The 25989-nt window shown below is 38.9% G+C and overlaps 3 protein-coding genes across 3 annotated transcripts; 1 reads left to right on the top strand and 2 right to left on the bottom strand.

Annotated features, from left to right (window-relative positions):
* Positions 1 to 509: 509 nt before the first annotated feature.
* bcdin3d (BCDIN3 domain containing) lies at positions 510 to 6776 on the top strand. The gene is made up of 3 exons (XM_015005658.2): positions 510 to 863; positions 1628 to 2469; positions 6146 to 6776. The coding sequence occupies exons 1-2, from the start codon at positions 558 to 560 to the stop codon at positions 2159 to 2161; spliced, it is 840 nt and encodes a 279-aa protein (XP_014861144.2). The 5' UTR covers positions 510 to 557; the 3' UTR covers positions 2162 to 2469; positions 6146 to 6776.
* A 7-nt stretch (positions 6777 to 6783) lies between these two features.
* LOC106929010 (cytochrome c oxidase assembly protein COX14 homolog) lies at positions 6784 to 9097 on the bottom strand. The gene is made up of 2 exons (XM_015005661.2): positions 8952 to 9097; positions 6784 to 7212 (listed from the first exon to the last, which is right to left on the bottom strand). The coding sequence occupies exon 2, from the start codon at positions 7200 to 7202 to the stop codon at positions 7026 to 7028; it is 177 nt and encodes a 58-aa protein (XP_014861147.1). The 5' UTR covers positions 7203 to 7212; positions 8952 to 9097; the 3' UTR covers positions 6784 to 7025.
* Positions 9098 to 9295: 198 nt separating this feature from the next.
* ppp4r1l (protein phosphatase 4, regulatory subunit 1-like) lies at positions 9296 to 25979 on the bottom strand. Its single transcript, XM_015005656.2, has 20 exons — positions 25710 to 25979; positions 23644 to 23688; positions 23171 to 23300; positions 22135 to 22241; positions 21906 to 22048; positions 21610 to 21756; positions 21350 to 21457; positions 20836 to 20901; positions 20572 to 20730; positions 20246 to 20370; positions 17646 to 18127; positions 17273 to 17565; positions 16637 to 16720; positions 16353 to 16538; positions 13800 to 13961; positions 13613 to 13713; positions 13391 to 13511; positions 12504 to 12638; positions 12073 to 12214; positions 9296 to 11026 (listed from the first exon to the last, which is right to left on the bottom strand). The coding sequence occupies exons 1-20, from the start codon at positions 25714 to 25716 to the stop codon at positions 10881 to 10883; spliced, it is 2889 nt and encodes a 962-aa protein (XP_014861142.2). The 5' UTR covers positions 25717 to 25979; the 3' UTR covers positions 9296 to 10880.
* Positions 25980 to 25989: the final 10 nt, after the last annotated feature.

Genomic DNA, 25989 nt, shown 5'->3' with positions numbered 1-25989 from the left:
GCAACTTGTCTTTCGTTCTGTTGTTAAGCCGCCGTTCTACCATATAAACACAGGAAGCTGTCTTACCAAAATAAAAGCATCAAGTCAAAAACCGGAAGTCTGTCATTTAGTATACAAAATAAAACTAAGTAAATGCAATAAGTGCAAAAAGGGGAATACAACAAATACAGCAATTAACCCCAAACAACCTGGGGTTCGTTACAATCTATATTGATATTGAAAAATCGAGTTAGGCTATTTAAAATAAAACAATGTAATGGACATTTCAGTTTCTAAATAAAACATCTTGCATTTGAATTTGAGTTTTGATTAAAGTTAAAAAGTGTTAAATGAAACTAACTCTATTAAGCATCATATTTTAAAACTGTAAGCGTCGTTTTAAGTGTTTTGCACTCATTTACGTATAGTGTTAACAAGAAACATAAATATAACAGTGAATATTTTAGCTACCGTTTTCTTCCATCCATCCATCCATTTTCTTCCGCTTCATCCGGGGTCGGGTCGTGGGGGCAGCAGCTTCAGAAGGGAGGCCCAAACTGTTTTCTTTACTTCTTCAAATGGCCGCGCCCACAGCACGCGTGAAAATAAGAGAAAAACTAGTGGAACCCATCTACGACATTTCCACCCGGAATCTTTTCTCAAGCACACACGTTACGATGGCAACATGTCCGAATCTTAAAGACCCTGACGATGCAGTAAAAGACCCTGGTGCTGCTCCTTACGGAAACTTTATAAACTATTACAGCTTTAACCCTCCGGAAAACCGCTTGAGTCTGATCCCAGCAACGCTCCTTCATGATTTAGGCTACAGGGATGGAGGGGACGAGCCCACGCTCATCCTGGACGTGGGGTGTAACTCAGGGGTACGAAAGTGACACACTTCCTGTTTGTGTTGTTATTTAAAATGCACGTGGTGATAATAGCAGTCTTCTTGGGTGGTGCCTTTTGTGCGTTTTTTACATTCCTGTTTCTATTTTGTCACTTTAGTGTATTTGTGTTTGCTGCTGTAGTGTAAAGGTAGATTAGTTGAATGTATGTTTCTTATTCCATAAATTGATGACGGTCCCCATCGTCACCAACTGCAATGCCCCACCATGCTTCATATCATAGACCAATAACTAAAGACTGTTTGGGATTTACGCTTATTCCATATAATATTAGATTACATAAAAATGCAAATAAATAATTCAGTTCCTTTATTAATAAGAAAACAAACATTTTGGTGCCAAAAATGCAGTACATTGCATTCATTTCATTTAATGACTGCTTGGTTATTTGTTGCAAAGAAAGCATCTGCAGCAGGAAAAAAAATGTTTCTAACATCAACATGTGAAAAGTTTATTTTCTATTTCTTTTTTGAGTTTTGGATCTGTGATAATTTACACATTCCCTCCCAGCAACATACCTGACTACTTTGTTTAATTAAAACATTGCATTCTTTGTTTATTGTTGTGTAGGTAAAATAATTTATTCTTTTATGACCCTCTATTTCTTTTGACTTCATGATTTTGGCCCATGTGGCAAATAGTTAGGACACCCCTGGTGTATACTAAATTTTAAGCAGAAAAGAAAACCTCCTTTTGACATTGTCTGAACAATAACTCATTTCCTCCTGTGTGAACACCAGGACCTGAGTGTGGCCGTCTACAAGCATCTTGTCCAGGAACCAGGGGAGAGCACAGTTCACCTTCTGGGGTTTGACTTGGATGAAACTCTTGTTGAGCGCGCAGAGCAGACCAACCCTCTCCACAGCAACGTCTCCTTCATCCAGCTGGACATCACTGAGGAAACCAACCAGCTGCAAGACTTCCTCAGCCAGCACAGCTGCTCCCACTTCCACCTGTGTCTGTGCCTGGCCGTCACCATGTGGGTCCACCTGAACCACGGAGATTCAGGCCTGCTGCAGCTGCTGTCGCGCCTCGCCGCCATCAGCAGCCACCTCCTGCTGGAGGCTCAGCCCTGGAAATGTTACCGCTCTGCAGCCCGCCGCCTCAGGAAGCTGGGCCGCTCGGACTTCGATCACTTTAAGACCCTGAAGATCCGCGGCGACGTTGCAGAACACGCCACGGAGCATTTGGAGAGACACTGCGGCATGGAGCTCATACGGAGCTTTGGCAGCACCGCATGGGACCGGAAGCTGCTGCTTTTTAGACGGAGATGAGTTTTATGGATTTTATGGCTTTTAAAACCCCAGTTCTTTGGGACGTAAACAAACAAAACCAAGGTTAACAGTTTCCGACTTAAACGCAACATATTCTATGTAATTTAAGACAAAAAACAATCTTTTTGGTAAACGATGAAGAAAAGTGGCATTAGTGTACTATGTCGTTTTATGATGGGAGGAAGCAATGCAGAATTACTCACTACAATCAAGTGACTGACTCCAAATAAATCCCTGCTCTTCAAGTTTTTTGTCACATCTTCCAAAACTAGACGCTGATTTCATTATCAAGAAGTATCTGCCAGAGGGTATGTATAAATAATTTCAACGGTATTAGTTAAAAATAGAACATAGTGAAGATGGTAATAAAAAAACAGAAAATATTTATTTCAAAAATACTTTGTTCATCCCAACGGTAAATTAAATGTAACTAATTTCGTTCAGGAGTTATTGTGGTTGGTGATGCTGTGGGCAGGAAGGATCTCCTTTAGCAGCCAGTCTTCTAATAAATATGAAGAAACATCTGACTGAAACCAGACACCAGAGAGAACATTCAATAGTAAAACGTCCAGGATGACACCATAAGCAATGCTAATCCACCTCTTTTGCTTTTGCCACTCCTCCTCAAGCCTCAGTCTGGCCGTCATATTTGAACTTTGTCTCTTTTTCAACTCCTCTGGGATCATAGTTCAGGTATTATTTGAGCTTTTGAGATGCTGGTTAGCTGCTCCCAGTTGTCAAAAATAACACATTGTTGCCAGCAGTGTTGTGGTACTCGAGATCGGTCTTGGTCTCGAGTCCGGTCTTAAGACCGTTTTCTGATGGTCTCGGTCTCGTCTCGGACTCGACTGCATTTGGTCTCGGTCTTGTCTCGGTCTCGGGCTCTGAGGACTCGGCATTTTATTTCAAGACCAGTCTAGACCGCAACTGTGAAAATATCACTAAACGTGCAGCATACTGTCCAGTTTATTTGTTAACATCTTTGTTTTCAGTGGATGCAAAACTCACCGATTAAAATCCAAGCAACTACGCGTTTCTCCCCCTCCCGCTCCCCTCCCCACCTTTCACTCGCGCACGGCGCTGCTCCCTCCTCCCTCCTCCCCCTCCCTTCCCCACCTTTCACTCGCACATGGCGCTCCAGGACATGCGCAGTGGTTTTGTCTCAGCGGCAGAAAATGTTTGTCTAATCGTCAGTCATATAATAGCGCTGCATAAATAGTAAGAAATCCGATGGCCACAGCTAACTCAGCAGCGCTTCGTTTTCAGAGACGATGGGGACAACGTCTAACTATTTTCGTCACTTAGAAAAGTAGCTCAAAGAAGGTAAGCTCCGTTAACGTGATGTTAGCAAAGCTAGCTGTACAGAGACACATAAGAATTTGTGATGAAAAAAAGTCACTCTGCCTGAATTATTGTGCGGAGATGTTGACTGACTTGTCGCATATATAGGACAACGCTATGTCCAAAAGTCTGCAATATAGTGATGTGACATTCAGAAACAGTCGATTCTTCTCCACGGCTCTTTACTTATTAGATAGGACTGGAGTGTCACTCACTGAGAGCCGTTGTTCTATCAGATTACCGTGTGCTGTCAGAATAGCATACATGCAGTGGGTACCATGCCTGCGCATGCGCATTAAGAAGTCCGACGTCAGAGGAGTTGTCAGTTCACCATATGCAGCAAGTTATGACGAAAATAAGTCATTAAATTGTTTTCAATTATAACTATATAGATATACATGTGTTGTCATGGTTGCAAAGTGTATTTAAAGCAGGTCTGGCTGCAGCTGGAGTCAGCTACAACACACGCCCGTGTAAAACTCACTTAACCGCTAAGTCAGGATGCCATACAACTGTTAATAACAGATCTACGTCATGATTCTATGTTCCTAGCATACATGCAGTGAGTACCATGCCAGCGCATGCGCCTTAAGAAGTCCGACCGTCAGTGGAGTTGTCAGTTCAGCATATGCAACAAGTTATGACAAAAATAAGTCATTAAATTGTTTATAATATGACATAATATGATAACTAGATAGATATACATGCATTGTCGTGGTTTCAAAGTGTATTTAAAGTAGGTCTGGCTGCAGCTGGATGCCATACAACTGTTAATAACCAAGTGTATGATGATCTACGTCATCATTCTATGTTGCTGATTAAATAAAATCATATGGTAATGACAGCGTATGCATGTCTGAGCTAAGCGTACGACTATCTGACAACGTATGCTGATCTGACAGAACACCCGTTCTTTGTTGTAGTAATGCTCTGTGTACACTGCATCATTGTGTACCATGCCATGTACATACATTTAATTATGTATGTATGTAATTAAATGTACATACATTTAATTATGTACGTTGATATTTAAATTAACAAATAACTAAAACACAAGAACGAAAGAGCACGCAGAGCATGCACATTGCTCTTTGATTGTTTTTGTTCAAAGTGGCAGCTGTAATGTCTGCCATGGTGTCAGACTACCTGGCTTCATGTACTGGGAGAGAGAGTGAAAACAGTCCCGATGAGCGCCTTCTGTTTGGTTACTTCTTGCTTGTTGCTCCTTGGTCAGTGTTCATAGTTGAGTGTTATTTACCATCAGGGCATTGCCTCAATTGCTATGTTTAATGGTGCAACAGTGGTGGATTCTTATATGAGCAATATGGGCAAATTCCCAGGGTGCTATGTTTTTAGGGATGGCACGAGACCATCACACATTGTAACACAGAAATGGAATATTTAATATTGGTAAAATGTATTAAGTATTTAATATCTAGGTGTTTTTATGGGAATATGGATCTTTCAGATTATTCTGAGAAGCAATTTCGATCATATTTTACATTTTATTGTGTCATGTAGCACGGGCCGCTGGTCTTGGTCTTGACTCGGTCTCGACTTTCCTCGGTCTTGGTCTTGACTTGGTCTCGGACCCTAAAAGTCTTGGTCTTGTCTCGGTCTCGATACACTCTGGTCTTGGTCTTGTCTTGGTCTCGGGTTAGGTGGTCTTGAACACAACACTGGTTGCCAGAGTTGCACAGCATTCAAAACCAGAGGGAATAAGTGTCCAAAACATGCAACATCTCAACCAACTAATGCAACACAACATGGATAAATATTCATACAAGGTATTTTATTGTATTGCTGTGCAATAATAAAGATATTTAAAAAAATAAATAAATAAGGTGGCTACATTTAGTAAAGTCTAAGCAATCTGATGAAATTAAAGCCGTAGACACATTTGGGGAAACCGAGACGATGAAGACACCTTACCCACCAGGAAGCACGGCGGTGAGGGCATTGTGTTTTCTTCAGCTGAAACTGGAACCTGGGAGTTAAAGTGGAGGGAATGAAAAACGGCTTTAATTACAAGTAAATGTTGATCAAAACCGTATTATTTCTGCTGGAAAACTGGCAATGAAGAGAAGTTTTATTTTTCAACATGATAAAAAACCCCACAGCATGCGTCCAATTAAAGCAACAACGGGTTGACTAAAAATATTAAAGTTTCAGGACTGGGTCACACCAAGATCTGAGCTAAATGAAAGATAGATTTGAACAAGTTTTGGGGAAAAAAAGTTATGAAGGTGGATAAATATACTGAAAGACTTCTTCCAAAAATTAAATTCATTACTTTTTTTTTTATACAAGAGGAAAACTAAATGTTGCAAGTCATTATGAAATTTACTTTTCAGAGTTGCTGCAGATGCTGACAAAGAATGTCCTATAGCAAACAGTGTTACAGACTCTGAAGGATCCTCTGACTAAAGACGATAATGTATAATTTTCTAAACTTTAAGTCACAATATTCCCCAAAACAGAACCAGCCTTCTTGTCCCATTGCTTAGTCTTAAGAAAAAAAAAAAACAATCTAGATGCTGTTTTGCATAAAAGCAACTCAAATGGTCTACTTTTATTAATGACAAACACAGAACTGATTTTTCATATGAGTTTTAATATTGGATTCTGCCTTCTGTCCCAAAGGTGTGTAATGACAGCGCCCCCTGCAGCCTCCAAAGAGCTACGTCTGCCTGACCTGCTTGGCTCTCTCCCACTTTATATTAACACTGACAGCGCACAGATTTGTGAATCGGTGGATGGATGTGCAGACACTGACAGCGTTGTGCGGAAATCGAATCATGTGATTTGCGTAGCCTTATTTTTCCTGGCGGTGGGATTAATGAGTTTGACTGCAGAGATTGGTTAGTTTGAATGTTCTCTCCCAGTTTTATTGGTCAGAGGAACTTAGTTATTTTTATCCTGAAGGGTTTATTTACAACAGTTTGCACAGTGCCACCATTCCACAGCAGGTATCACTCAAATAAAGATGAACATGTGTTACAGCTGGGCTTTTATCAGCTCTGAAATACAGAAAACCTGCTGAATGAGTAACAGGAAGTTGGCAGTTATGCAAAATGATGTGGACTTACTTTTCAACAATGTCTGGCTACTTTGTAACCTATTTTACTGTTTTTACTACTTCATCCAAGACCAATCGTGTATGAGATTTTCACAGCCGGTAACTCCAGGTATATGTGAACCATGAAAAAGATTACTTGAGTGCTTGTAAAAATGTATTTTCAAATATATTCTGTTGTTTGATGTCTCTTTTAAAGCAGAACTGTGAGAAATTGTCACTTTTATTTAAGGCATTTTTATGCAATACAAACTTGAAATTATGCTCTGCACATGTGACAAAGGCAAAATATATTCTCTACCATTGTTTGGTTAAGTTTTATACAACAAAAGAAAAACAAAATCTGCATGGGAACAGATAAACATTCGGGGAGGAATCCTTCTCTTCACCACTCAGACAGCTTAGAGGGAAACGTCCAGTAGGAGTAACAGTCCAGTCCAGGCGACGTCAGTCTTTCATGATTTCAGGGTCCTGGTTCTTTGCAGCCAGTTTCAGCTGTTTCTGCTTCTCCCAGTACCGGATTCCTCGCATCGTACACAGGTAGCCTCCGTATGCCGTCAGCAGCATCATTGAGGCAGAAAAAGCGCGGTAACCGATATCAGCCAGACGCTTTGCCGTCACCATGGTGATGGTCCTGAAGGAGAGGAGAAGTTGGAGCAGCTGCAGCAACTGGGTTTAACTCAACTGGTACATTTAGAAGCTGAAGTTAGGACATTTAAGATAATTACAAGTATTTTTTTTGATATGGAAATACTGGAAGAATTTATGTTTTATAAAAGTACACAACTTAGACTGAAAAGTAAAAAAATCAGTCATCTTTCAATAAAATTGACAAATTGATAAGTAGAGTAGTTAGAGGCAAAAAGCTTAGACAAAACTGCTTAAATATCTTTAACTATATAAATAATCTCTAAATATTGGGACCCCTCCATGGCAGAAAGCATCCAAGTAATTAAACTATAATATTTTATCATAATGTATAACATACAGAAATTAAAGTATAAAAATTAATCTGAACATTTTCAAGTCCAATTTGTTAAATTATTAACCAATTAGTTATCACTAAAGCGTTTACTACTAATCCTCCGTGGTTCCAACTGATAAAAATATTCATACAAGACATAAGCAGAGGCAGGTAGATTACCCCAAAAACTGTACTGAAGTAAGAGTAGTGATGCTTCAAATTATTTTTTCTCAAGTAAAATTAAACTTTAGCCATCAAAAGATTATTCAAGAGTAAAAAAGTATTTGGAAAAATGTCTACTCAAGTACTGAGCAGTTGATCATATTATCAATCATTTAATATTTAAAAATTACATTACCAACATGTAAATGTTAAGTAGAAATTTTGCTATTTTAAGGGCCAAAATTACAATTTATATAAGTAACAAAATCAGGCAAAATAAAATTTTTCTAAATCAGTTTCTTCCACTATAAAACCTCCAAAACTTTAACAAAAACTGCAGGTGTGTGTTTGTGTCTGGTAAATTTTTGGTTAAAACATGTTTGTTTTCCAATAAGTAGAGAATCCAGAAATTTTACTTATGTAAGAGTATCGATACTTTATAATAAAATTAAACAAATACAAGTAATAAGTGTAGCGTAGTAGAAATATTTCTCAAAGTACATTTTGTTTTTCAAAAACGTTACTCAAGTAAATGTAATTAAGTAAATATAACTAGCTACTACCCAACTCTGGAGACAAGACAATTTCAACATTCCCATACACTTAATAAAATGATCTGAAACATTTTCTATATACACCAAAATAATTTCTCTCAAACATTGTTCATAAACCTGTGATGTGTTTTAGATCTTCAGCTCATGAAAAATGGGAGCAAACGAAAGTGCTGCGTTTATGCTTTTGTTCAGTGTACAAGGCTAATCAGACATATTTTACAAATTACACACACGAAACTAGATTTTAAAATTTACGTTTCTTAAAAATAAGATTTCAGTGCTCTTTTAAAAGTGTGCTTTTAAAAATCTCTTATATTTTAAGTTATTTATTCCATTCCTGCAGACAACAAATTTTTGTAACAAAAAACCTTACCACAGTTTACAACTTTGTCTCATAACAGTATCTGGTAAAATGGTAAATAAAATGATTCGTGTCAGTCGTTCCCAGTTTTAGAGTTAGAGAATGAATAATTACTTTACACCCAATTGAAATGTGTTTGAGAAATTAAATTACATTTTTCTACAGATATGTCGACTATCAAAAGAAGCAATAGCATTTAAAAGTGAAATGAAATTACACACAGATTATGGATCTGGTGACAGACGTATCCAAATCAAACAACATAGTTACTCTTAAACGCTCACAGCTCAAGACTGTTGGAATAAATGGATAGAAAATCTGTGTTTTCTTACCTTTTTTTTATCCAAAAAGTAAACGCAACAAACGATAGTTTCTGTGCTTCAATGTCAGCACACAAGAATCCAGATATCTAGCTAGCTAGCTAACCTTCGTCTTCCATAAGATGCGGAAACTGGTGCTCTGGGGAGAGCGCCACCACGCGGTCAGGAGGCCACATTACACTACCCCTTGAGCTATTTAACTGCCCACTTCCCCACAGAAAGCGATTCTGAAGCACTCCCTCTCGCTCAGCACTCGGAGGAGTTTTTTTTAACATGACCTGGACGTCTGATGCGGTATATAATATCAGACATATGCAGAAGTTATAAAGCAGAAGATATGTAGTAGACAAACACAGTTATTTTTCATCACTTTAATTACAGAATACTAAAAATAACATTACATAAAATGTCTTTTTCAAAGAAACCATTGAATATTACAAAGGTTGTAAATTTTGTAAAGTTAGGATATAAAATCTTTGAACTGTGGTGTATAATTGAAAAAGAAAAATAAATTTCATAAAATGTATATATTAACTGTTCTACTACATTAAAAAAAGATGAGATGGGGACACAAAATGCAGACAGACGAGATGAGTGGACACCGCCATTACTGCGGTGAGCTCTCCTTTCAAAGGAAGCAAAGACCAGAGATGCACAGCACAAACCACAACCAGCTCTAGTTCTCCAATTAAGCTCATTCACAAATAAAAAAAAGATAAAAAGGAAAGGGGAAACAATTTACAACACAACTGAGCTTGAGAGACGGCAAAAAAAAAAGTGACTTGGTGACTGCTCCGTTTATTCACACGCACCTCGACTAAACTGGCCTTGGTTCCATTAAAATACTTTTTTTTCCTCCTCAAAAGGTTCACACTGTACAGAAAAAACCCCCAATCATCCCAATGAAGCAAGGGAATCTGATCAGGCATCTTTCAAGCTCTTTACACAACCAACACTATTTTCTACTGTACAACCCACCAGGCAGATTCACCAAAAGGACGTCAACATTAAAGGAAGTGAGAGACACTACATGAGGGGAAACATGCATTATTCAACAGTGTGCTTGCTTGCTTTCTTTCTCTTTTATGGTGTCACTTCATCGTCAGCCCTTGTTTTATTTCAGAAAATGTAAGAAAAATGGACATTCAGAACCCGTTTCCCCCCTTCATGTCAGAGAAAAGCTGAGGGGAGGGTTTGCTTTTCCAAAACATGTTTCAAAGTTTCACGATATGGTTTTATATCATGCTTTTTCTGTGAAGCAATTAGTGGTTTCTGTGAGAGAACGTGATATGAGAAGTAGGGAAAATATGACCAAAAAAACAAAAACAAAAAACAAAAAAAACAGACATCTGAGACACGCTTTAGGAGGAGGAGAGGCGAGTTACCAGCAGAGCTACTTGTTTTGGCTGGTCTTCTGCTCAGAGGTTCCAGCTGTAAGCTTCATAATGCTGTTCAGGTTCAGAAAAGTCCCCCTGAGTTAGTGCACAGAGTCAGGCGGCCCGAGGCCCACTGGTTTAGAAGCCCACATAAAGAAGAGTTGAGAAAAAAAAAGGTATTTTGAATCAGATCAAGCTTAGAAACCGCTTTGGAGAAGGTAAGCCTGACTTGAGTTTGCGGTGGATGTTAGTGTGGAGGAACAGTCAGGCTTAGCCGCCCGAGTCTGGTTGTTTTTCCAAAAGCTCTGAGAAGTAGGCTTGTTTTTTTAACAGATGTGCGCTTCGTTTTGCCTAACCAGAAGACGGGCTTGCGCCGTCCCTTCGAGTCTTGATCCGAACATCGGTCCTGATTCAGGAAGTGGTCAGGTCTGCCCAACAGGCCAGTGGTTTGGGACCGGTCAGGTGCTGGTGTAGTACGTTACGCCGGCTGTGCGTCGGTCGGTCGGTCAGACAGACAGGTAAGACAGGCAGGTGGGCTGCGACGCGGTGGGGAGAAGGGGCGGGGTTAGATCAATGGAGCCGTGTCCATCAGGCCTTTGTTTGGGTCCAGGCTGGCAAAGAACCGGACGTCCCGGTCCTTATCAGACTGCAGAGCCATGACGGTTTCTTCCAACTTGTCCGAGTAGGGACAGCCTGGTTCCTTAAAGTAAGCTGAACACAAAAACACTCAATTAGTGGGAAGAAAAGCTGTAAAGGTGACCTGTTGTGCTTCCTTGAACAGGTTAGGATCCGTCTATGGGCGATAAAAACATTCCTAATAATAATGAGATTTTAGTCTGGTCACCTCTTCAGCGCCTCCTGTCACTTTAAATCCAAATAAGCTGCTGCCAGCCACAACCCACAATGCAACATTTACACTTGCATGTGAAAACAGCTGCAAACAGATGTGCAATTATATAACCATACATCTGTGAAAAGTATTAGTAGAGACTCCTGCACGACCAACAAGAATACAGTAAGTGGGTTGTGGATGGATGGCCAACAACACGTTTTTCTTTTCTAGCAGCCATTAGCTGCGTTTCTATCATCACAATTTGACGTTTTGAAAATACATGTACTTAATAGAGATACGGAAATTTAGAAAAAAAAATCTTGTTTTTTGATTAAAAAGAAAAAGTTTTGGTGCTTGGTTGAGGTGGTTTCTCTAGTCATATCAAAACTCAGTTCAAATTCAAAATATTTCATTGATCCCAAAGGAAAATCAAATGTTGCTGTAACTCATTAAAATTCTTCAAAATTGGCTTATTTTGCTTAATTGTAATGAAAACACTTTTCGCATCTCATGATTAATAACCAGATGTTGCTGCTCCCACAAACCACAAAAAATAAGACAGGAAGTAGTTGGAGTCTGATGGTGTGGCAGGTTTTTTAATGACGTGAACAAACTTATTCATGTGTGATTTTAATCACGTTTTTTTCTTTAAAGGCAAGATTTTTTTTTTGGACATTTGTGGAATATGAAAAAGTTTTGCTGGAGATCCATTTGGGTTGCTAGGTAACGGAGCAGCAACTCAATAATTGGAAGGTTTTTGAAATGGCTAATTTTCCAGACACCAAAAAACAAACATGTCAAAAAATATCAGGGTGTTTGTTTGTACCTCAAATAGAGGTGTAAAATGTGCAGAAAGTGAATTTTGCATAATAGTTCTCCTTTAAACTTATTGTTTGTCGAATCATTGAGCTCATCTCCAAGTTACCTTTCTCCATGATGCTCTGCCGTAAAGCCTTGGCCACCAGAACGCGGACGTTGGCCACCAGGTCGGCAGAGAGGCTCAGCAGGCTGGGCAGGAGGTGCTGGCTGAACTGATCCATGGGCATACAGTCCTCCTCCACAATGGCCTTCAACAAAAACACAAACACTCAGACTGAGCTGCAACCAGCACCCAGGGAAAAAGTATTTATGATGCAAAGATGTGACGAGAACAGAAACAATCTAATCAGACCGGTTAATCGAGAAATGGCTTTCTGCCAGTGTTTTACGGTCAAAACGCATTCTCATCCCTCTGGAGATTATAATACTGACATGACATAAAACAACCATTATGGTGTAAAAAAAAAAACTATTTTACAATAAAAAAAGGCATCAAAAGCTATAGAAATATTAAAATAAGTGGAGGAATGTACAGACCTGGCAGATAAAAGCAAACGCTTGCCTGCCCACCCACTTGGGACAGTGGCAGAACCTGACTGAGAGTTCGTTGATGAAGTTCAGACCAAGTTCATCGGCCCCACATGCATAAAGCTTCTGCAGTATCTCCACTACCTGAGAGCACAAAGCGAAAAACGAGCCGTCAGTCTACGCTTACCGGGAATAAACAAGCATTTTATGGAAGAGGTTTAGGAGCACTGGAAGGGAAAAAAAAAAAGAAAAAAAAAAGAATTATGATGAGAAGAGAAAAAAAACAGCTAAAAAAGGAATTCTGAAGAATTTTGAGGAAAATAAGAGTTTGAGATTCAAGTCAGAATTTTGTGGGTTAAGATGGAAAACAAAATCCTGGATGAAAACATACAGAAATCAATAGGGTAAGGGGAAAAAACCCAGCAAAAAAACAGTATTCCCAAAGGGGGAAAAAGACAATTTCCATGTGAAACAAAAAATATTGGACAATAAGAGAACTGAGGAAAAAATAAGAGGAAAAATACAGAAATCTCAGTTTTACAGTAAAAAAAATAATTCCACAGGAGAAAATACAACAAAAAAAATCCATATTTTTTTGTCAATTCTTTTTTTAGAAAAAAATTGAGAAAAAGAAAATTTTGAGAACAAAAACCATCCTAAATTAGAATTTGGAGGAAAAAAAAAAGTCTGAATTTTGAGGTTCAGAGACATCATGTTTCTTCCACAAAGGCCGTAAGGCTCATCTGTAGCTTTCAACAGATGAAAGCTACAGATGAAAATTGTTAGAATTTGCAACGTAAAATCTGCTGCTCACATAACAAATATGACCAATATATCAATATCTGAACATTTAACATCTGTAATTTATTTTCTTCTAAAATACTTTTCAAACTCACCAGTTTATAGGAGATCCACCTGACCTCTGACACTTTGTCAGAGCAAAGCGTGAGCGCTATCTGTCTGAGGTAGTCGTAGACGTCGTAGTGGCTGTACAACTCTATGATTAGGATCAGCTGCCTGGAGGGAGACGCAGACAAAAGGTAAATATAGTCAACTAAAAGGTAAAAAGGAACAGCACATTATGACAAATAATAGAACAAAAATCAAAGCAAACTTACTCTGCCAGCTCATATCTGAATCTCCAGTTGCGGCTGTTGTCCGTCACCATGAACTCCTGCAACTGGTACAGATACTCCCTCCTCTTGTCTGCGTGCAGCAGCTGCAGGAAGTTCAAACCAGCTTCGTTAGCAGAGATTTGATGAGTATTTTGCGTCAATTTTCCATCAGCTGAACCAGAGATGTTACCTTCAGGAAGTCGTACAGGTGTTTAAGCACGCCGATGCGAACCTCGTCCAGGTCTTTGAGGAAACCGTTGAAGATGGGCACCAGATCCGCCGCCGTCAGCTGATCGCCAAGAATGACCGCCAGTTCATGGATGGAGAAAGCCAGAGTTCGCCGCACCTTCCACTGAGCAAGAAAACGTAAAAAAATTGCTGCAACCTTTAAGCAATGTTTAGTAAACATCTAGCATAATTTTGAGGAAAGCTGAAATTTAACCTGATGCATCAGTTTAACCTTTTTACGTTTAAATCTGCTGTGACTGGCCTGTCACAATAACCCATTTTACTGGACGATAAATTGTTCCAGAAGTTGCAGCAACAAACAATAATTCTGCAGTTTGGAGACCTTCTTCAAATAATGGAAGAAACGCATTCAAACTTTAAATTCTAGTGAACATTTAACATTGGAACTGGAAGACATTTTAAATATCCAATATAAACAAAAACAACAGAAAGAACAAATAAAATTAATTAATAAATCTCTGTAAACAAAAGTGTGTTTTTAACAAAGAGTTAGCTAACACCAAAGCACCAGACTGAAGACTTTTATCATCCAGTTTTTGGTAAAAAGAGAAAAAGAAGCAACAATAAATCATCCAAATTGAAATTATTACGTTTGTTTCAATTCATCATTAATTGATTTATTGCGACAGGCCAACCTCAGGCTTCTAAACTTGTCACTTGGTCTTTTTCTCGTTGCAGTAGAAATCAGAACACTTTACAAAGTAAAAAAATTAAAAAAGTAAAACAATCTGGTTAAAAATGTTTCTAAATTTCCACCCATCTGTGAAATTTCCCCCCCCCAACTTCAGTCAAGTAGAACTAAAGTTTTGTGGCTTAATAGTTGAAAACAGTCTCAGACTTTTTAGGCTATCCCAACTAAATGACCTGCATTTTAATTTATAAAGAACACAAAGTGCACTCTTACTACATAAAAGCCAGTTTATGAGCAAAATGACAACAGAAGTAGGCTGAATCTGCCTTTTCCAACAATATCTGTCAAAGAAAAAATATAACAGAAATAAGTTTTAAAACAGAATCCCCAAGTTTCAAGCAAAAACCTTAATATTTAGGCTAAAACACTGCTGTTAAGGGCCAACTGTGGAAAATTAAAATCCAAGTGAAGGATTCAGTGGTAAGTCAAGAGTTTCACACAGTGGATCTGTCAGAGAAACGACTCGGGGCATGTAAAGACAACACCAGCATCTATTTGTCCCAACATGTCCTCCAACTATTCAACTTGAGGAAAAGCCTGTAGAGCTGCCCTGACTTTTAAAGTTGTCAGGATGGAATCAGCAGGAGTGCGAGTGAGAATAGAAATATTACATTAACTGAAGGAGGGCGTAACAACATGACCTGTGACTATTAAATAATTAAAATGTCCTATTAGAGGAAACATGGACTCCAGACAACAAACAGTCCAACTACTGAAAAAACAAGATTTCACTGGAAAAGTTGCTTCTGTGTCAATTTACCGTATTTTCCGCACTATAAGGCACACCTTCTATGAATGGCCTATTTTAAAACCTTTTTCATATATAAGGCGCATAGAATAAGACGCTTCAGTTAGGGTTGCCACCGTACTCTACAAATGTGGATGTGTAATAATAATGAAGTGGTCCCCGAGTACTTTATATAGTAGGCTGCCCCAGTCATTGTTTCACTCACGGTGTTGGTGTTGCGATATTGTGCCCAAATGCTTTCTGGGTAACACAGACCAACCGACACGCTGCCGCCGCAGTCTCTGTCTCTCTTCCCCCGCCCCCCCGGCTTTAAATGTATAGGGGCTGGTCCCTTGGTAACCCTAGCCAAAGCACCCCACATGAATGTCTAAAGCCACTTTGTTGACAAAGAATGTCAATAAAACAGTCCGACTCCGGTCGGCGAGGAGAACCTTCCTCGACTGGGCCGGGGCGTGGCTTGACGATGGTTACCCTTCTCCGTTCGCCCACAGCATGTTGGTGGAGAACCTTTTTAGTTCGTATGCTCCAGTTAACATTGAATCGATTACTAAATTAGTGAATGATTATTTCAATAATTGATTCATCACAATTGTTTCAGCCCTAGTTTCAAGTATCACTTTTCTGCAGAAATTGTCTTGTTAGCGCCTCACAACACTGTGTTTGTGGCTCAGAAAAGCTAAGCTACGTTTAAGAAAAATAGGAATTAAAGAATCAGGCTGACGAACAGGTGGGACGATGCTGTTCGAGCTCATTTCTCAAAATCTGCAGTAGCACAGTTCATAAACCGTTAAAGAAATTGGTTTTATTTTTGGACAAAATACTTAATCCACACTTTAAAAATTATTAAAATACCCATTTACATATAATCTAATGCATCCTAAAAAGTTCTCCCTCCCCAGGTTTTAGACAAAAACCTGCATTATCACGTCTGTTAAAAAGTTAACTTCCCCCCGATTGGCTGCTCAAACAGCTGCTTAAACATAAAAACGTCCCACTGAGATAAAATCTAGGCTGTAAATAATCATCTCTATCAGACTGTTGGGCCGATTTCCTACCTGAACATCACTGGCCAGCGTTTCATACGTGTCCTTGAGGCAATGCCAGTTCTGCCGGCCGAGCGTGAGCGCCACGCCAGGCAGGCTGAAGGCACAGTGTTTGGCTATCTCTGTGTCCACCGTCTGCGCCCGGGCCGGGTCCGTCATGGAGAGGTACTGATCCAACAGCTGCTGGGGGATAACGTTCTGCAAATACGGAGCACAGAGAGTAAGATTTTTAAAAAAATAATCATGTGAAAGACAGAATGTGTGGAATATTTACAGGCCGGCGTTTTTAAACTGACCTGGATTTTCGGTTTGTCCTCAGACCCTCGGGTTTGTATCACCTCTACCTCCTCTATCTCTATGGGTTCGTCTGATTCAGACTCCTGAGAAAAATGAAAATACAGTTATAGAACAAACCAAGCTGACTATATACAAAAAAACACTTTAAATTAAAGGTGCAGCTAACAGTTACGTTAGTAATCCATTATTCTGATGACTAATCAAATGAGCAGATGTAAAATATTGGCACATTTTGCAGATTTTTCACTTAATTACTGCAAATAAAGAAAGAAAGGAAGGAAGCAAGGAAGGGATGGAAGGAAAGAAAGGAACAAAATGCAGAAAGAAGGGATGGAAAGATGTTTGGAAGTATGGAAGAAAAGTAGGAATTAAGTAAGGAAGGAAGGAAGGAAGGAAGGAAGGAAGGAAGGAACGAAAGAATGAAGGAAAGAAGGAACAAATAAAGAAAGTAAGTTACGAAGGAAGAAAAAGGAATAAAGAAAGAAGGAAGTTCAGAAGGCAGGAAAGAAGAAAAAAGGAAGAAAAGATCTGGTATGAAAGAAAAAAAAATCAGGTTCATTTTTTAAGTCATGTTGCCCAAAAACCATTTCTTATCTACATGTGACCAAATGTTAACAATCTGAAGCGTGTCTTACTGGCGCTGGAGAGTCAGGAGAAGACTCCTCTTCCTCCTCCTCCTCCTCCTCCGGCTCCGTCTGTGTCTGCTCATCTTCCTGCTCTTGGACTGGACTCGGCTCTGTGGCTGGAGGAGTTTCTGCCGTTTGCTCCTCGTCTGTGCTGGTTTCCTCCGTTTCAGACGGCTGAATATCCGTGGATTTGTCCTCCAGTAGGCTTTCAGGGTTGGATTCTAGTAGTTCTTCTGCTTGCTGTTCAGTTGGGCTGTCGAGCTGTGCAGCCTTCAGAGCTGCTGACAATACTTGAACTTGAGCTGGGAGGTAAACCACATCTGTAATTAAATCTGCATTCCCAGAAATCTCACTGTCTCACATTCCGGCATCAAACACTCACCTTGCACATCTGGATCATCAATGTGAGGTTGCAAACAATCCAAAACCTTCTGGATCTGATCACTGGTAGCTTTCCCATGGCTGGATTTAGACTCTGAACAGTTTTCTTCTGGTTCCTCCTCTTCTACCTTTTCCTCCGTCCCTTCCTCTGATGTCTGACAGTTTAGCATCTCCAGATCCTTGCTGATGTCAGGTAGAGGCTCTCTCCAGTAGTTGAAAGAGTTAAAGCTGTCGTCGGCCTGCTCCGTCTCTTTTGTATTTTTAGCATTGTTTGTAACCAGGGGGCTGTCTGTCACAGCCAAGCCGGGAACAGAAAAATGGCCTTGGTCTTCGAGGTGGTTCAAGTCCTCGCAGTCTGGCGTTGCCACGTGCTCCGGCGACGGCGTGGCTCGGCCGTCCTGGTTGGGAGGCGTGTGTGTGATGGCTCTGTCTTTGTGGCAGCTGCTAATGTCGGAACAGTTCAGGGAGTTCAGAGAGCAGTTGCTGCAAAGAAATACAAGTTCAGAAACAATCAGTGCTTGCCATTTTGGTAACTTTACAAAGTTATATCTGAAGTAGACAGGGCGGTTCGTTTGGGGAGGTGCGAATGCGCAATCAAACTCAAAAAAGCTCAGTTTGGTTGTAGTGAACTCTTGTGTGGTTCAAATGCACATTTGAACACCAAACTGACTGGAAACCACTCCAAAAGCAGGAAGCAAACTATAATGCAAGGCATTCTGGGTAAATCCAATTAAATCTAAATAGTCCAAGTCTAGCACTTGTGGCAGAAATGGGCCATGGTGTTTAACCAATGAGAAATCCTAAACGCGTAAAATTCAACACCAGAAATGGTGCAACACTGAGCGCAAAGAAGTTACACTCAGTCTTCTTCAAAGGTTTTCAGTGATTTTTGATGCAGCGCCGCCACAGGTGAGGAAGTGAACAATTGTTATCAAACAATCCAATTAGTTTGGATTGTTTGACAAAGCCAACCGCACCGGATGATAATATAACAAATACTGCAATTTTGGCTCCCAATCGAACTGATTCTACTGGACTATCAGGTGTGAAACTCCCCTAAAACTCTCTACAAGCAAGAGTTCTATGGTTAAAACAGAGTTTCATTTGTATAAACAATAAAATCTGTCTATGTCTATTTCTTTGGTAATGAAACTTATCGCAGATGAAGAGAAGAACAGGCTGATAATCATGTCTCATTAATAACCGTGATTCATTCAACCAGTGACTAAGCTGCAGCTTCCTCAGCCAAGAAAACATCCGATCTAGTCTGTCTGAAGCAAAAATGTGACAAATTTGTGCATGACAAGCTATTACCACACACATTTCCTAAAAAAAAAGAAAAAAAACTTTGTAACTCATTACTCATATCTGCGTTCTACTGGACAGTAGAAAGCAAATTTCACAAGTTCCCTGTAGAAACCCAACAGTCCTCGACATTTGAGGTATCCATGAAACGTAGCAGAATTATTCTTGCAAATTTTTTTCAGCATCTGCAGGAATCTGAACGCTGATCTTTATGAATAATAATTAATAATAATTGGACAATAATTACAGCTTTTAAAGGGGAATTGGATTGTTTTATTAGAACGGAGCGTGGTCAAAAAGGGATTGCTTTGTGCCACACCGACCCTCCTGGTGGGTTGTGTTAAATAAAGGCACCACTAATCTGAAACCAACTTCCAGAAAACTGCAATACAGCTGAAACACTGAGTTCTTTTAAATGAAGGCTAAAACTCCACCTGCTTAGAGTTACTTTTTGACCATTTTAACATTATTAATTAGGACCAGGACCATCTCAATGCTAAACTTGTTGCAGCAGCGTTTCTAAAGTAGTATTTTTTCAAAGAAGTACCATAAATGATCCTTGGTTCCTGAAACACTTGAATCAGTACAACAACCCCTTGAACCAATCTGAGGGTTGAATGACCCAAATAACAGATCAAAAACTGTAAAACTCTGTTGTTAAACTTATATGTCTATTTTTCAATAGTTTAGCAGTAAAAAGATTAAATGAATTGCAAATGCTACTTACATTGTGGATATATAGTTTGATTAAAATGTAACTAATTCTGATTAATTAATTGTCACCACTAGTTTTAACACATCTAAATCAATCAGTAATCAGAATGAATGACACTCAAACATCAAGACAGTTAATCTCTTTATTTAAGAGTGATGGTTTATTGTCTCAGATTAAATAACTCGCTGTAAGACTTCCTGTTGTCCTGTAGAAACATCTTTTCCACTTTTAACTTGCAGCATTGTGCTGATGAGAAGGAAACTAAAGCTGCCATCCAATCCAATCCGTGGCTCCTGATTCAGCAGTTACAAAGGGAAAGCAGTGCTTCTTTTCAAACACAAACAAAACAACGCCTTTTCCTTCGATGGCACGCTAAAGTTGGATGGAGAACTCTTAAGCAACTTGAGGCTATGAATAAAAGTGGTGTTGAAAGAAGTTACATGGCCACTGCCTTGCAACATGTTGAAATTACCGGTTTTGCTCAAATGTAGACATTTTGGAAAGGTTTAAGAACAAACATGACATAGAACACCTACATGTGATCCAGAGTCATTATAATAAAAGTTCAGTGATGGTCTTACTTGTCCGTTGTACACCTGGGGACCTCTGGAAGAGCACCATCTTCCCTGAAATGAAGGCCTGTGCTAGAGGGGTTGGCAAAGGTGGAGATGAATCTCCCCAGAGACTGAAAGGCAGCCTGTCGCACCTGAAGGTGGAAAAAGTTTGTTTTTACAAGACTTAATGAGTTAAGAAACCACAATATTAGATAAAATATAATTTGAAGATGAAGCCATTTCAAATGGCGCCATTTCCTCTTTTTTAAATTTTAACTGTCACAATAAATGTCCCAATCATTTCGACGCAATCATTTACAGCGCAAACATTTTTCCCAGTTTGTGAGACTCACCCAACGTGATTGGTCACTGATGAGGTTGATGAACAGCGGGGACAGTTTTGAGCGTCGCACCTCTGGAGAGGTGGAGTTGGAGACGGTCATGAAGCACTCAGCACACGCTTTCCTGATGCCCCAAAGGCTGTCGGAGCACAGGTTGAAGAACTTCGGCATCTGCGTTAAAAATATAAAACAAACTGTGAGATTTGTTGATAGGGACAAAATTTAAAAAAACATTATGAAAACAAATGTTGTAAAAAGTATTCTGAAGTCTCTCACCAGAAGTTTTTCTGTTGCTTCCTGACCAACAATAGAGCAAAATTCCCCAAAATTCCCTGCACACACCTGTAACAAGCATGATGGGGAGAAAACGGGGTCAAACACTTCAGACAAAATTTAATACTTTAAGTATGTTTTGATGAGATGTACTGTGATTATTATCACAGTACATACATTTGTGCATGGGGGCATAGTTAAAACAGAATTACAAAGGGAAAAAATAAAATACTTGGCAATGTTTAACCACATTTGCAGCCCTGACACCAACTGGCACCAGTTAGACAGAATTAACATTCCACGGGGGAAACAACGGCGTAGTGTCAGCAAAGCCGCTGGACGAAACAGAACTGAGGCTGATTCACAGACTGATTGAATTCACACTGACAGAGCAACACAAACAGAATTAAACTTGACCTCACATGCCTGCTGTCTGAGCCGCACTTTAGGCTGCAACACAACAACTAACCTACAAATCATCTTCAGATTTCTGAATGTGAAAAAGGAAAGATTTTACCTTGCGCACTTGGAAGAGTCTGGCGTCGCTGCAGAGGTCGCAGAAGCGTGGCAGCAGCAGATGCTCCACTGTGTCTTTGCTCAACATGGTGACAACTTTACACATGATCTGTGTGACGGAACGAAAGCACATCAGGAGCTCAAGTAAAAGGAGGTCGATAAAAGTCATCTAAATCAAACTGGGTTTATTTCTATGCATTGATGGTCTCTAATGATAACATAAGAAAAAAGAAATGGGTCAAATGAATAAATGTTTCTTACAGCAACTGCCTCAATTTTGTAGTCATCATCACTGCTTGGTTCTGTCAACTCGAGCAGAACAGGACAAACTTTGGTCTCCATGTCAGCTTTAGAGATGAGGCCCTGCTCCAATAAAACCAGTAGCGCTGCCTGACTCGTCTTCCGCACCTGCAAACGATGAATGGGTCGATTGTTAAGTCAACATGCAAAAACACAAATGCTCCGTTTTTAAACTCCCCAAAACATACTTATTTGTACTTAAAATGATTTGCTTAGTTTTGCAGTTCACCTAAAGAAGTTATTTATTTGAAACCTACCTGGTTATTTGGATCTGTAAGATACCGGACCACAATGGGTACCAAGTATCTTGAGAAGGCGGCTGGGAAATTCGGCCGACTCTCATGCAAAAACATGGCAATATTAGGAACTTGCTCCATCAGCTCCGATCGCACAGTGGGCTCTAAGCACACACATCACAGCTTCAATTTAATAAACCAAACTAAAACAAGGCAGCTGAAACAAAAAATGACAAGAAAATACATCTACCTCCATCCTCTGACATTCTGGCAATTGTCTCCATGACACTGATAAAGTCATTTTCATTGTCACTGAACTCTCGAAGCACATCAAGCAGGCCGCGCGCCACGATCTGCCTAGAAAGCAACAGCTCCAAGTTAGTGGTATGCCTGCCAATACCTACAAGGGTCAAATTCGCAAAGCACAACACGCAGCTCCAAAAGCAACGCAAGTACATTCCACACAAATCTATTTCAAAATAAGAGGATGGCTTAGCCCTGCACATCAGAGCATAAAAAGCATGAAGACAACAGCTGGAATCAGTAGCTGCAGGGTCACATGAGACAAAAACAAAGGACTTTAGGACTGTGGGGTTATTTATGAAAGCTGCATCAGGCAAAAACAGACTGAAGAACATAACTGTCTTTAAAATTAAAGAAATTCTACATATAAAGAGGGAGAAGGAAACATTCAAACACTTTTCTGACATTCTTTCACTGAAATTAATTTCAGTAAATCTTCAAAACAAAGTGTTGCTATCACAATTTCACTACGTAACCTAATGCAATTTATTATTTAGACCATGAACATTATTTTTTTTTATTGCTGCACAATTTCCTAGTAATGACTGACTCCGGTTAATATCCCTTCCATGTAAATACTGATTTATTTGTTGACGTCTCCTTGTTGCAAAGACGCCAAAATTATGCTGCAGATAAAGAGATTTTTAAAATTTGTTTCCCTTTAACTAATGCATATTTTTACTATTCATGATTTTTTAGAGAACACAAGTGAGTATCATTTGGTGAAAACAGAAATACTGCTGTATTAAGAATATTTGTTACTTCTGATAAAATAAAAAGCAAAGATGGTCTTCCCTTTTTAAGAGGGAGAATTGTCTGAGAATTTGTTTGATTCTCAGACAAATGTTAGATTGTTCCCTCTCTAAAACTATATCAGCAGCAAACAGGTCAAGCACAGGTTGCAAAAGAGGTGGTGATCTTAGTGTTTGACCTGTTTTTAGAGGACAGGAGGATTAGCCGACTGAACACAGAACTCAACTTACCTGTTGAACGTATTTTCACTGAAGGCGTACTTCTCTAGCCTTCCCAGAGGAGTTAGGTTGTCTTGTCCAGCATCGAGGAATGCTGTGATACGGATGCCATCACAATCTGCAGCGTAATCATCAAATCCAACTATGGGTGGAAAAAAAATATTTTGTTGTAAGCTAGATCAAAGTCAAGAAAAATGTATAGAACAGCAGTCTCATGTGACATTATAAAAAGTTTTATGTCAGAGGTAAATAGCAGGATTTTCTTGAGCTTGAATATTCTGCAATTTAATAAGATTTACTTGTGTTTAATTAATTTGGCTGATGTAAATTAGACACGTTAGGCTGTAAAATTGCAATGATAGCACAGTATCAACGCTAAAAAGTTGTCCAAAAACAAAAGAACCTCTAGGCAGAATAAAATTCATTGTGTTTTTTTTAAATATAAGTGTCTATATTTTGTCATACAGATTTATTGATATACTTACAATCGTCCAGATCATCATGGCCATCTTCAAAGTATAAAGATAGACCTGCAACAATAAAACAGTAGGTGGGGAGTTGAATTTATAAACTAAATATAAACGTCTGGTGAGCAACAGCGTTGCATCAGGTGTGACTGACTGCATTTGATCTTTTATTGTGCCTACAATTTAAATTTTAACACACTTTATGATTAAGACTTTGGTGCATAAGATAATTTCTCTCAACTCAACATCTAAATTATCTTTTAGATACATAATTACACTTTTGCTTTACTAATTCATATTTTGTTTGATATATTTTAGTATACTTTGATATTACATTTCATATCAAAACATTTTTACTAAACAGAGCTCTTAGAATAAAATCAGAGGTTTTCAGGCTGAAGTTGTTTGGAAGATATGCAGTTCAAAGGTGGATAATTCAATTATGTGACAAGAAGATCATGGGATCCAGTATAATATTTAGTAGCATTATCGCAATTGAAAAAGCCTCATATCCATTTCATCTCTCCTGTAATAAGAAGTTCAGTCTGCTTATTTATTTTTTAAATCCAATAAAGGAATTACACAGAGAATATATATGACCCATATAATTTATTTTGGCTTAATAAAATAATAGATATGCTTAAAAATGATCAAATAACCAAAACTTAACAATATATTGAATCTTAACTGTTTTATCATGTCAGCGAGTGCAGCAAACACAATAATAATAATTTTGGGTGCAGCATTTTATTAGGAGACCATGTATTCATGCTGAAAATTGATAATATATTGGAATAGTTGGATGGATTAACTGCCTTTAATACCCTCAAGTAATGTATGTTTATAGTAGCTGAGATTTTAAAACTAACATAAGAGTTTCAGGAAACTTAAAAAATTTGTAGTTTAGCCAATAATGATATAATCATTAATATTTCCAGCAAAAAGCACTATTAATAAATGTTTTCCTACAAATAACATTACAGAGTGACAAGAAGAGAACCTGTTATAAGCCTTACAATTTATTACTTGTATCTACCAATTACTCGATCTAATTATTTATGAGAAACCTGATAAGGATCTCAAAACTCTAAAATCTTTCTCAAAAACAAAAAATCTGTAGCCAACATAAAACAATGATAAAGAAATATTATCTGCATGAGTATTGATACAACCGACTGTGATATGTTTACATACTTTATGCTCTTATACGTTCCAAATTACAATGTTTGTCCTTTATTTTATGTACATGTATATTGTTATGTACGTAGCCTATTTTACTAATAAAGAACTACTGCTGATGGGACATTTCCTGCATTGACCAACACACTCTAAACCTACTGGATTTTATTAGAGAACAAATAAAAAATACGACTTTTTATACCATTCAGTAATTGATACATCATAACACCAGAAAGTTCAAAGAGGAGCCCAGAAAAGGATCCAGGAGGCGAAGCCTGTGTTTACAGCTGTTGAGGCTAAGGAATGTGCTCCAGATTTAAAACACCCTAAAACTTGGAACGATGTTGTGGAGCTGGTGTTTTACAACTTAAATAGAAAACGTTGCGATAGACTTTAAGGCACCAGCAATATACCCAACGACCAAAAACAAACAATACACTTTGTTATGATATATGGCAGGATTTGTCAGCTTATGGCTGACACTGACTGTGGCTACCCGGCTAACGCTAGCTAAGTTAACTCGATAGCATTTGCTTTTACAACAGGTCGAAAATCATCCAAACAAAAGAGATAATCTGTATTTAAATAAAACTAACTCGGTGATTTTATAATACGGCATTCTCAATTTGAAAATAAATTATCAAAGCACGCTTCTGAAACGACCCATTTCGACACTCCTGATTAGCTTTCGTTAGCGAATAGGCTAGTCTTGCTAAGTCTGCTAACACGGGTTGTCCAAGCCCTGCTCTAGAGTCGGCTTTCCTAATTTACCATTACACCAAACAAGTGGTGAAATAGTTACTGCAGTTCAAGTAATACATCTCTGAACAATAAAATGGCACTTTATCTAGAACAAAAAAATCCAAAAGTTTGTAAGAAAATATGGTTTAAAAAAGTGTTATTACCTGCCATCTTGAGTATCGGCTTGGCTCTGCGGGCTGCCTATCTGCCTTCTAATGCGCTTCCGACGACAGGGGTGCTTTTCATGGCAGGGGTGCCTTTTTCGATACAACACCGTCCGCCGTCCCGTTATGGGCTGTCACTCAAAGACGGCAACAAACTACTTCCTGAAAGTACTTCCCGACGCTGCCCTTTACCGACTAATTATGTTTTAAACAACTACTGTTACTGTTGTTTTGCAGCTCTGGTACAAACTCGACATAACTGAGCAAAAACTGAGCTTTT

Source organism: Poecilia mexicana, unplaced genomic scaffold (genome assembly GCF_051168715.1).
Source record: "Poecilia mexicana isolate PSO_F unplaced genomic scaffold, ASM5116871v1 scaffold_5, whole genome shotgun sequence".
Taxonomy (NCBI): Eukaryota; Metazoa; Chordata; class Actinopteri; order Cyprinodontiformes; family Poeciliidae; genus Poecilia; species Poecilia mexicana.
Note: the sequence above shows the minus strand (reverse complement) of the source record. Positions and strands in the feature narration are given on the sequence as shown.

What these genes read in the sequence shown, in the direction of transcription:
- bcdin3d (XM_015005658.2), top strand. Translation starts at nt 558, where the DNA reads ATGGCCGCGCCCACAGCACGCGTGAAAATAAGAGAAAAACTAGTGGAA. An exon ending in ACGTGGGGTGTAACTCAGGG is followed by an intron (nt 864 to 1,627) that starts GTACGAAAGTGA and finishes TGTGAACACCAG; the next exon opens with GACCTGAGTGTGGCCGTCTA.
- LOC106929010 (XM_015005661.2), bottom strand. Translation starts at nt 7,202, where the DNA reads ATGGTGACGGCAAAGCGTCTGGCTGATATCGGTTACCGCGCTTTTTCT.
- ppp4r1l (XM_015005656.2), bottom strand. An exon ending in CCATGATGATCTGGACGATT is followed by an intron (nt 23,301 to 23,643) that starts GTAAGTATATCA and finishes TTCCACCCATAG; the next exon opens with TTGGATTTGATGATTACGCT. An exon ending in CCCAGGTGTACAACGGACAA is followed by an intron (nt 18,128 to 20,245) that starts GTAAGACCATCA and finishes ATTTCTTTGCAG; the next exon opens with CAACTGCTCTCTGAACTCCC.